Raw genomic sequence first — 12552 nt, 5'->3', positions numbered from 1 at the left:
TTCTTGATGCTGGAAAATCTCTCTTTCCCAGCTGCTACTATTCAAAGTGAGAAAACAGGAAGAAACACATCTAAATAGCCAATTCTAAAAGGACATGGGTTCATATATATACAAATAGATGAATTTATTACCTGAAATCGCCCTATGTGTCCTTGTAGCTCCATCTGTGTCCCTTCATTAACATCCATGTCCAGCTCATTTAACACTCCTGATAAAAGATACAGCCATTAAATAACTGTTTGGTTTTCTTTTTAACAAATTTATGCAGCATTTAAATACAAGCATTGATCAGAAATACTTCAGTCAAGCATTCAACTTGTATTTTGCATATTTTTTGAGCAAAACATTCAGATATGAATGCAACTACCAGGTGATACATGAGAGCATATAGCTTAGTGTTCTAAGGGGGGGCAAGGAGGAAGAGAGGCTGGCATGGAAGTTACAGCTGTTTTACAAAGCTCTGTATACTGGAAGCAAAGAAGCACCTTGGTTTAACCTACAGCTCTGCACTCCTTTCTACTGTAGTCAGACATCACTCCTGAACAAAGAAAACCATTAAATCAAAATAGAGAAGTTATTCTGAACTGGTAAGCATGCAGAAGAAACCACTGTATCTATCACAATCATTATTAGCCTTTTGTGAAGGTAAGTCACCCAAGAGAAATGGAAATATGCTAATCTGTAGTGCTTCCCCCTCAGGGAAACTTTATATTTTAAATCAATAAAAACAGAGAAGACATTTTAAAAAATGGGTATGCAAACAATTTTCTCTCTTAATTTCCTCATTTACAGAACTTATTGAATAAAAATTGTTTTTTGAAGATACCACAGATACTTTGAACATTTCTGTTTGCAAATTACCTCCGAGACAAAAAGTACTTAGTGTGAGGTAGCATGATGAAAATAAAATGGAAAGTCAGATACACATGGGAAAGAGCACTATGTCTACTGCAAATCCACCATATTTACTTCAAGAAAAATTATTTAGCATTTCTTTGTTTTCCTCAGAGCTCTGCAAGTCAAAAGAAAAAAAATCTGTCATGGATATTCTCTTCTGTCTTACTGTTTCTTTACAGAAAACAAAGCCTGAGATAGGGCTGAGACTTCAAAACTGCAGTTCCTACCAGGCAATGCTGCCTTGCTGATTATTCCTGTCAGGAAGGCCAGCTCCTGGAGAGATCCAACACCTACATCTTGACACCTCAGGATCGCCTGGATAGTATCTGAATGGGAAATTAGGAACTGCAAAACCTGCATCACGAGAAAGAAAGAGAAAATATGAATGACTCAGAATTTAATGGTGAGCAGAGAGGAAGCAACGCTTCTGAAGAATTTTAAAAGACTTTGTGTACCAGTGAGGATGGAAAAAAAAAAACCAACCCCACAACTTAGAGAAAAGGCATATATAATTTCTTTGAATGAGCAATAGTAATGATACTATTTGCTTTGGAACTTACCTGTCCTGCTGCTTGCAAGTGTTGTGCCATGCTGGATGTGAGGATCACTTGGCACAGCTGAAGAGCTGGAAGAAGAATCTGGCGATAACGTTCCACTGGAGCAGGAATGAAGACTGGGGGATCTCTCATTGCATACATTCTTCTGAGGTTTAAAAAGAAGGGAGAAAAAAAAGATCAAGAGTGCAAGAAGTCCACTAGTGAGGCTGAGCCTCAGCCTACAATCACTCAAGAACCTAAAAACATCCATATTTCAATAAGAGGGCTGGATCTGAACTGAGTTTATATTGGAAAAAAAACACATTTATGATACACAGCTGTTGCCAGACATTTTATTTAAGCAGAGAAAATTACTTCTTTGTATTATGCTACACTAAACCAGATAACTTTGTTGCAGAAATATGATACCTGGTTACTGATCTACAAAATTAGGTATTCTCAAATATTTTAGGAAGAGTTGTGCTTAATTCTAAAGCAACTGTTAAATACAGTCTTCCACAAATGTCCTGTAGGTTTTATACAATCTTATTATGCCTAATTGGAGCTTTCAAATAGTTCACCTTGTCTAAATCTTGATTTTTTCCAAAGAGTTTAAATTCCCAGTGTGCCACTAAGAACTGTAAGTTTAAAACAGGGACCAAGGCTTGAAATCAACCCAGGTAATTTTCCCTAAATATGTAATTTCCTTCTCTGAGACCTTCTCTCAGTCACCTCACAATGACTAATGTGGCAACACATCAAGAAACTTGCCAAGCACTATATAACTCTGAATATTTTTTTTAAAACATGTCATAAAATATTCTTGAAATAGCATTTAATTCACTGCTCTCTCAATGCTTTATGATGGAGGACAAACTTTGCACTTCACCAGTTGCAAAGCTTCTGAAATAAGTTTACAGTGTAAGCTGGTTTTCAAATATTACATTATAAATTATTTAATAATAACACGTTAATAATTTTTATCTGAGGTATCAAATAAATTTTTAGGTAGTCTAAGTACTTATCATGAAAGTAAAACCTCACACCCACATCTGAAATTTTCCTCTCAATGAAAGGTACCTTTAAACTGAACCGATAAGTTTAATAAACATGCACACAAAGAATAAACTCACAAATCATTACTCAAAAATCATGAGGCTATAAAAGGATGTGATGTACTTCCAGGAAGACTGTATTATGGTTTCACCATCAGGCAGGGAAGCAACACTTACCCCTGATGGTCTGTTTCGGGTCTCATGTCATACACTTGGCACTGTGCCAGCCGCACAATCACGCCAGACCGCAACAGCTCTAATGCACCTTGCTGACTTTTGGCTACTCGAGTGAGGAACGCCTACACAAGAGTAGAGAAAATTAGGTTTTGGAGATGCACAATGAAACTTATTATGTCTACTTTCTCACTTGATTTTAGCATCATTTCAAATATATTATTTTAGTAAAATATCCTTAAGGAATACCTTCAGTGCAGGTAGCTCAGTGTGCAGCTGCGGTCCAGATGAAGATTTAGCTCTGGGTGGCTGGAGCCCCAGGGCAAGAGCCTGTGAACTGCCCATCTTTTGCAAAACAAAGGGCATGAGGGACGGGGCACTAGCCAGGGGACCTGACACTCAGAGACATGCAGGAGACTCTCAGCTGGAAGACCCCAGACTGACTCAGAGACTGCTGAGGGTATAAAACCCCAGGGGTTCCTTTGTTCAGGGTCCCTCCTCAGAGGCACCAGCTCAAGCTCTTATTCTGTTGTTGCACCATGATTAAATAATTTTAAAGATCCAGATATTTCAGACTGCCCTGGGAAACCTGGGTCAAACCAGTAAGGAAACCTGGTCTCTCTGTATGAGTGTGGTGAGGGTAGGAAGTCGAATGGGGCACCCATCAGTGTGCTAGTGCGAAGGGACTTTGGTCCCACTGCTTAAAATCTCTGGTGGTGCAAGTGTGACTGCTAGAGTGCTCTTGAATGGTCAGACAGGAAAGATTCCTTAACAATATCTCTGAGTACAATCAATGCAAAGTGTAGACAAACAACTTTTGCTAAAAAGTAAAATTAAAAAATAAACACCGTAATACAAAATAATTTCTAAAGTACTGTTACCATTTTGGACTCATAGGTGTACAGCGCCTTAAGCAAAGGGGGCTGAGGTGTGAGCAAGCTCTGAAGAGCCAGATCATCATCAGCCAGGCTATCCACAAGCACCTTCAGGTAGCCACTATTCGAGAGATACAACAGCCACTGCTGCTGCTTATCTACTGAAACAATGTGATCGAGTAAAGCCAATGCCAGCATCTGGAATGAGGGAAGAAAAACAAACAAATCAAAACAGAATTAAACCTATAAGACGAATGAGATTTTTAATAAATACCTAGATATGTGAAATGCTAAGAAGTTTCTTCTAATAGCTTCTTATAAGCAGAATGCATTTCTTCACTACAATTACAAGCATTTATGTGAAAAATATTTTAAGATTTCTTGATGCTAGTATCGTATCTATAGTATAGTATTGTAGTAACTGTAGAGCCAGTTACCTTTCTCTACTATTCTTCTAAAAAAATTATAGATATTGTTAACCAATAACTAAGGCAAAATATTTTAATGAAGTACTGCCTCAAACACAATTATGATTTAAAACTACTTTGCCTTTTGACTAGATTCTCAGCTACTGGCTACTATCAGAAATTACTTTGTCATGAAGTAACATCTTCCCAAGGTAAGCCTGTGACTTAAAAACACTAACAAATAACTGTCAGAGAGGTCCCTGCCTACATCTTTTGCAGTATAGCTTTCTACCCTTACTTTTAAACAATAGGACACATAGCCTTGTCAAGAAAAAAATAAATGTGCATGTATGGCTCTACTTTCAGCAGCTTGAAGGAGGAGTGGGAGGACAGAAACATGAAATTGATCCAGTATCTACAGAAATGTTCTAGTTCTACCTCATGAAACTTCCCATCTCTGCACAGATGATGTTCTTTAAAACAAACAGAACAGTAATTTTAAAAGAATAGATTCATTTACCCGGCCTATCTCATGGCCATCACAAGCATCACGACAGACCACCTCCATCAGAGCTGCCCCATAACTCTCAATAGTTGCCATGTTTTCCCGTTGCAATTTACTAAACATATCTTCAGGAGCTGTCAAATGTTCCCACATAGTTTTTTTAGCTGTAAAAAGCAAATAAAACAAAAAATTAAAATATTCAAAGATAGGCACACCTTAGCATTACCTTAGGTACAGCTGATGCTACATTGTTCAGAGCATTCTCTCTACACCTTGCAACAGAAATGCCCCGTACGATGGTCAAGGATTTTTAAGTGAACTTCCAATGTTCTACAAATCCACCCTCCCTTGAATATCACACAGACTAGCCAGAGCAAGAAGTGTGGGCCTGTATACATACATCACACTTGTAAACAATCTGCTTAAAATAATTCAAATGTTCAGTACTTGTTATAAACTAATAGGCCTAAAACTGGAAGTGTTCAAGGCCAGGTTGGATGAGGCTTTGAACAATCTGGCCTGGTGTCCCTGCCCACAGCAGGGGGTTAGAATGAGATGATTTTAAAGGTCCCTTCCAACCCAAACCGTCCTAGGGTTCTATGAACTTTCACTGGGACCAAAGCATTCAGACTGAGCTAAATTAACAAGGTGACTTAAACGGGAGAGAATGAAAACAAAGTCAGTCATACACTTCAAAGGGGTCATAACAAATTCATAGTTTGTCTTTTTTCTTTTACTACTGTAGCTCAAAACACAGACCAAGTAAGTCTGCATGCAGGTACTAGACCCAGGATTTTTTCTCAATCCTTGTCTGAGCTCTAAATAATTATTAGAACCATTAACAATTCATGTATTTTAACCATTCACAGAGATAATGTGATATTTACCATAAGCACTGTCAGATAAATAGCAGCTTTGGTTTGCTTATTTTTTGCTTATTTTTTTAGGAGGCGGTGGGGTGTGTGTGAGGCTTTTGTGTTTGTTTTGGGGATCTTCAGACAAAGGAACAGAAAGGGTTCTATGAAATCCTTGGGGTTTGTTTTGAGGTTTCTTTGTGTGGTTGGTGTTTTGTGCTTTTTTTGCTTTGGAATTTGTTTTGCTGTTTTGAGTTAGTTGTTTTTTTTTAAAATAGGATTACTATGGTATGAGTGTACATAAAGATGTGAAGACATAAGCAATTTATTTGAGAGGTTCTTGGAGCAAGATGTTTTTCATCTATTTCCAGAAGACAACTCAGCTTACAAAAACTGTACCCACCAGGGTTTAATAACAACTTATTTTTTTCTCTTTTCCAAATACAGTTGAACTATACCTGCTTCTAAAGTGTCTGGTTCATCTGGTCTCTGGGCAATCTGCAAATAATACAGCAGTGATCCATAAAGGTGCGTCCTCACTCTCTGGAAGCCTCCACCTGTTAACAAAAAACAGTAATTACAAAATTACAAAATTTCGTAATTAAAATCAAACAAATGTGAATTCCAAAACACCATCTTCCACTGGCACTTAATTTAACTTTCCCATGGCAGTGCTGGCAGAAATAAATAAAACAACTGGATTCTTTAAGGTGAAGTTCTACTGTTTGCATAAAAGTGTATTTATGAGTACATTCAGCAAGTTTATGCTGTGCCAAAAGAATGCCAATATTAAATTCTCTTTACAGTCATCACCATAGCTCTCTTCTATTTGTTTTTCAGATTTTTTTTTAAAAAGTGTTCGCTAAATTCTTTTTGTTATAACATCACTTACACCTATACTAATCATGTAAGATCCACCTGACTGTAACAAAAATCTTCTCTACTACTCAGCAGTATCTGAAAGCAGCTCAGCCCATCTTTTTATTCTTTGCAGTTGGAATTCATGTACACACACCCCACAAAAGTTAACACACCTGTTTTCAAAATGAAATCCAGCAGCTTTCTTAAGATGATGTGGAGGGAGGAGTCACCAATGGAAGCAAAACCCATGGATATGCTCTGAGAGCCAGGTGATGAGGTAAAAGAACTATCCAGCATCAAGATGTATTGGGACTGTCCTGCCATAGGGAGTGCAAGTGGCTGTTTCTGTTCCGTTTTCACAGACTGGCTCAGGTGGGCAGTCAGGGTGAACACAGCCCCTGCCACCACTGGCATCAACTCCTGAGCTGCATCATCATCAAGGATCTTAATACAGAAGTAGAAAGAAGAAAAAAAAAAAAGGCAAAAGAAAAAAAAATGTTTAAAAGTGTCTGATTTCAGGAGTTATTAAAGCAATTAAGTTAGCCTCTCACAACTATTTAATTTATATATGCATAAAGATTTCATTAACATGACAGTAATTAAAACACGTTAAAATCAGTAATGTCAGAAACTTGTTTAGAAACCCGAGTTGAACATATTTTAATTGAGAAGACCATTAGCCTTCTGGGGTTTTTTTTACACAAATCATGGGCAGGCTGATAATCAAATCTGGATGGCAGAAAGGGAAGAAATCTGTTGACATTTGAGATGCTGTATTAGTAAAATATCTAAATCTAAGTTAGGGAAAGAACAACTGGTACCTTCTTTGCTATACAGCTATTTTATTACCATTAAAAATGTGAAGGTACTATTTAAAAAACCCAAAGGGTTGAGCATCAAAGAAGCATTAAGACAATGTGTAAAAACACTAACAAGAAATTTGCATGTATTGTTTTTGTTCACTATTATTTAGAAAGTAAATCTGGTGTCTTTATCACTAATAATGAAGGAGCTTTCCTTTTAAGCAATATAGTAATTTTGAACAGTAGTTCAATTATTTTCAATAGACAGTAACAATTTTTTTCCTCAACTTCACAAAAGTCTTCACCAAGGTGTCACAGAAAAATTAAGCTTGGAATTTCTTCTTTGTAAAGATTTTAGGAAAGAAATTTCTTCAGCTAGTGAAGGCCTTCCTTGTTCCCTGTTTTTTTTTTAATTTAGTTAAAATAAAATCAAAACCAGCATTCCACTAAAAATAGGTAAGTTTTAGGTAATTCCTACAGAAAAAAATAATGGAAGTAACAAAAAAAATTCAAAAATGTTACTTTTTTTCTTGAAAATATATAACATTTTTATATATATATATATATTCCTCAGAACAAAACTCTTTTAATCAGAACTACAAATCATGTAACTCTCACAAAAAGCAAAAAAATAATAATGTCCCAGCATATTAAAAAATTCAATCACCCATCATTAAATTTTGCCTTTTAGAATAGATGGGTCAGTAGTAACTGCCTAGTCTGTCTCAAAAATTATTACTAAAGTTCAGCAGTAAAACACCTATACTTTCAAGACAAACTTTCACACTTCCAAAAGCTTTTCTAATTGTAGAATCTTTCATTTTTCTACCGTGAATCTTTATTCAGCTCTTTAGTTTTTCAAAAGCAGCAGCAGTAGGATTTGTAGTGAGATGTCTAAACACAGTAAATTAGCCAACGCAGCAGTTTGCCTTCAGCCTTCAATAAGTTCTTCTTGTTTCCCATCAAAGCAGGTTGTTTCTTTTTCACGTGCCTTTTCCAGACTACCATCATGCTGGATGATACTGAAATGCCTCTGAAATCTGTCAATATATGGCTCACAGTTGAACGGTAGCTATGTAATAATACAGAGTATCCCCTGTGTCCACAGTGCATTCAACTTCAGCATAGCAGCAATCAAAAAACTAAAAAGAATACTAATGGCAGACAAAGTCCTTTTGATTACAATCAAAATTGCAGCACTTTCACATAAAAAGATGCAGCAACAAAGTTCAAGGAGAGGGTTGATTTCCAGCAGAACACTACCTTGTCATGCACATCCTGCAACAGATCCCGGATAATCAGTTGCCTGTCCTCAGCCTGTATGAGATCCTGGGGGCAGGCAGTGAGTATGATTTCCACCAGCTGTCTCCACGACTCCAGAGCATGCTTCTTGGCATGGAGGCATTGCAGCATCTTGTTCCGCTCCACTACGTACTGCAGGATAGTGTTGATCTCCTGAAAACCCACCACAAAGAAACTCAATTACAGTGTGCTAAAAGAAATTCATGGCAAAGACAGACTTCAAGATGAAAATTTTATCTATTAGTAGTAGTCTTCAGAATAAAATGTTAAGTCTTCAGCCTACTAGAAACAAGCTGCTATTGCTGCTTTAACAAAGTAGCCCATTCCATTTCTGAGCTGCTTTTCACAGGGCAGACATCATGAATGTCTACATATCATAGGAAAAAAATTGACCAGGAAAATTCTTTTCTAGCATTTTAAAATCGAAACAAAAACAACTATGAAAAATCTATTCGTGCCTTTTTTCCTGTTTCACCTGAGTAATTTCTCCTTTAACCTTTGCATCCATTTAACCAATTTCAACTTAATTTAAAAGATGGCAGGAAACTCAGAAAATAACCCATCTTCAAGTTCACTGAAACTACATCTGTGTAGAAAAAAGTAGAAATAAATCAGCATCCCCTGTGAAAGGCAAAATGATCTTGGCTGTAAGATGAACACACTGTACTTGTCAACAGCCAATCTTGACATCAGTGTGTAACTGCTTTCTGTACGGTGGAGTGGGAGCTGCAATTGTTATCACTAATGGGGAGGGAAGAGGTTAAAGAAAAAAAACAGATTCCAGGTCAGTTGTTTAGAGAATAGTATGGTAAGAAGTACAGTTTTGGGGTTTTTGTCTTCAGGAATTACCCACTCAAATCCACAATCTTTTGTAGTAAAGCTCAACAGGGTATGAAATCCACCAAGAGCAACAACAAACAGTAGTTAACTTTTCCTGAACTTACCTCCATAAGTAAAGGTCTCTGGCCTATTGCTGCCATTCCTTGAAGGGCATTGACTTCTGCAACCAAAACTCTGTGAACATACTGAAATTGAAAATGAAACTTTAATGATGATATGGTTTAACCTAGCAGATAGATAAAGACAACACAGCAAGTCACTCCCTGCCCCAGTGGGGTAAGGGACAGAATTGGTGGAAAAATAATGTAAAATTTGTGGCTTGAGTTAAAGACAGTTTAATAGGACAGTAAAGGAAAGCGGGGGGATTAATACAATATTTAAAATAATACAAACAAGGGATGCACAAATGCAATTGCTCACTACCTGCCAACCACTTCTCAGCCAGCTCCTGAGCAGCAGCCCACAGCCAGCTCCCCTCTCAGTTTATACACTGAGCATGATATCATATGGTATGGAACTTTGGCAAGTTTTGGGTCAGCTGTCCTGGCTGCGTCTCTTCCCAGCTTCCTGTGCCCACAGCCTACTCACTGGTGGGTGGTTTGAGAAGCTGCAAAGTCCTTCTCTGTATAAATATTGCTTAGGAACAACTAAAGGATCAAAGTGTTAGGAACATTATTCTCAGCCTAAATCCAAAACACTATACTATACCAGCTACTATAACGAAAATTAATGGTATTTGAGCCAAAACTAGGACAAGTGACTAAGGAGATGTATTTGGACCTCCTAAAGGAATTTAGGACATGGCTACATAGTGACAGATGCAACAGATGGACTGGGATTCAAACAAGTTTTACTCACTTTTAAGGGTCACAATTTTTTCAGGACTATTTCTAATACACTTGTCAAATACTCATTACAATGTGACACAATCTTAAGTAAAGCCTCCAAGAGCTCCTCTATTACACAACGTTGCACATGTAACCGTGTACACATATGTAGTGCTAGGTAGTTATGTACTGGCAACTGAAGAAATATATATCTGAAACATACACCTTTAATGTAAAAGCAAGTTTCAAAGTAGTATTAACAAACTGATTTTTTTATTATTATTATTATTATTAAGATAAAATAGCACATGTATACTTGAAAACAAAGACCAATACTAACCTTGACATTGCAGACCACTTGTCCACGTGCATTTTTGTGCTCACAATTAGCAATGACTTGCTCAATTTGAGCCCAGTCAAAAAAATCCAGTTGTAAAGGCTCTGGAATGTCCTGACTGAAGTCAATTGAATCCAGGATATTTAAGATCTTTCTGCGTACTGGAAATGCAAATCAATTCAAATTGTATTCAGAAGTATCAAGGGGAACTCAAAAAATTAACAAAAAGAGCCTAATTTACCTTTGTAAATCTAAATCTTCATCTTAATGTGCAAAGTTTCAAAAGAAAGCATTAAATCTTCAGAAAGTGCTATCAATCTATATAACAGGTTTAAAAATATTTTTTAAGGCCTTACATTCTAAAGATGCCTTATATTGTATAGTTCCCCTGTTATACATGCATGTCATCCAATATTTACAAACACAAGACTAATTTCTTCTCCTAAATTAAACCAGGCTGGTTTTCAATTATAACCATTGCAGTCTTTTGTTGAGAAACCATAAGGAATTTGAATTTATTTATTTATGTGGGACTATTCTTTGCCATGAAAATACAAATGTGTTCAGCCTTAGCAACAGTCTCACTGTTTCTACTGTTAGCAATAAATTTGATAGACTGCCACTCTCTCATTTCATCCTTGCTCAGATACTCAAACACACTCTTTAAACTGCCTTTCCAGTTCAGTGATTTTCACTCACTCCAAGCATCTGTATCAAGGTTCTTTATTTTTTTCCCCACACTAAATAAAATTATTTCATATACTGCTGCTGTTTAGAACACCTACTACTTTCTTTTCCAAAGTGTCCTCTCTGGAGATGGCTATCCTGACTGTTCAGAAGCAGGTACACTTTACTGATAAATAATCAACAGTTGTAACACTTACCTTTGGAAGCAGTGTCAAAGTGGAGAAATCCACTGACTGATCGACTTTCATCTTCCATCCCTCCTTCACCATCAGCTGAAGGTAATAAAACATACTAAATAAATTACAAAGAACTAATCTAAGTGACAAATATGACTTACTCCATTAATAGTTAAAGATAGAGGACAGTGATAAACCAATAAACCTTTCACATTAAAGTCTTCTAATATAATAATATAGACTTGAACTGTTAATCAAATGAAAACAATACTTATCTGAAAAAAGCTATCCAATTATTATATACAGATCAGAAAATACTAGAAATGCCTAAATTGATATCCCACTTTCCAGTATGAATAATGCAGCTGGATGGACACCATGAAATGAGTAGTGTTTCTGAACACAGTTTACCAGTCAGATCCCCGCAAGGATGAAGAGAGTGTTCAGGCTGATAAACGTAAGGGAAAACACCACGCTGCAGTAGCCTGTTAAAGTATCTTCCATTTATTCTACTTTCTCCATGTAAAAAGTTTTATTGACATCTGTTTCTGTTTTTCTTGATTTACTTCTAGCCTGTTCTAAAACTCTGAAATCTTGTCTTTTTATTTAACATTGCATTTTACACCATATTGGGATGAAATACCACTTTTGTGATGTTATAATATTAAAAGTAAAGTTTACCTGTAGCTACAATCTTCTGTGAGAGAGGGTTGCGAGCTTGTGACAGACATTAATACTGAGAACTTTGTCTAAAACTGTTTATCATGGAAGACCCTCCACCTTCTCCGTATTGCAATGATTCTGAATGGCAGCTCAAAATAAATTATTCTACAGTTTAATTATTTTTTTCAATATTCCCCCTCCTATCTCATAAACTGTTTTTAATTTTTCTATCAGCAATGAACAAAATGATGCCATGATTTCATTCACTTTGGAGTCTACAACCACCATCATCTTTCTTCCCATATCTCCAGTGGCAATTCCACACCTGATACCACAAATGTCACAAGGTTATGAGGAAAAGAATTCAAATGAAGTCTCTGATTCTCCATTTATTCCAGCCTATTTACCCTCACCATAAGTTCCTCTTACCCAGGTATGGCTTCACAGGCATGTCATCGAGCAGCAGATGCAACAGTCTCTGTGTGTGGGAGCGCTGGCGGTTCAGCGATGTCACTCGCATTTCTATAGCTGCAGTCTTCATTAGCCAAGACATCTGGTTGAGTGTTGAAATCTCATGCTCTGGATGGGGATAAGGCAATGATTATAAAACTGAGCATAAATAATATTACTTACTCCAAGGAAAGCATTTTTCACTTGAGAAAGCTTTAAGAGGATGTCATTAGTTGTTACTTGCTTGCCAATTGTTTATGGGACCTAAAGACTGAGATCTGACAAAAGACAATGAACATGTGG

General features: G+C 36.8%; 1 protein-coding gene across 1 annotated transcript in view; it reads right to left on the bottom strand.

Moving 5' to 3' along the window:
• The window catches only part of LOC131592061 (nuclear pore complex protein Nup205), a 45762-nt gene that overhangs the window by 6663 nt on the left and 26547 nt on the right, over positions 1–12552 (bottom strand). Inside the window, exons 24-36 of the mRNA XM_058863317.1 lie at positions 12229–12378; positions 11158–11232; positions 10277–10434; positions 9214–9294; positions 8231–8422; positions 6338–6608; positions 5762–5860; positions 4465–4613; positions 3544–3735; positions 2666–2787; positions 1458–1599; positions 1125–1251; positions 132–208 (exon numbers count right to left, since the gene is read on the bottom strand). Of these exons, the coding sequence (XP_058719300.1) occupies positions 132–208; positions 1125–1251; positions 1458–1599; positions 2666–2787; positions 3544–3735; positions 4465–4613; positions 5762–5860; positions 6338–6608; positions 8231–8422; positions 9214–9294; positions 10277–10434; positions 11158–11232; positions 12229–12378 (1835 nt within the window). The remainder of the gene's footprint in view (positions 1–131; positions 209–1124; positions 1252–1457; positions 1600–2665; positions 2788–3543; positions 3736–4464; positions 4614–5761; positions 5861–6337; positions 6609–8230; positions 8423–9213; positions 9295–10276; positions 10435–11157; positions 11233–12228; positions 12379–12552) is intronic.

Source organism: Poecile atricapillus, chromosome W, assembly GCF_030490865.1.
Source record: "Poecile atricapillus isolate bPoeAtr1 chromosome W, bPoeAtr1.hap1, whole genome shotgun sequence".
NCBI classification, from domain to species: domain Eukaryota; kingdom Metazoa; phylum Chordata; class Aves; order Passeriformes; family Paridae; genus Poecile; species Poecile atricapillus.
Note: the sequence above shows the minus strand (reverse complement) of the source record. Positions and strands in the feature narration are given on the sequence as shown.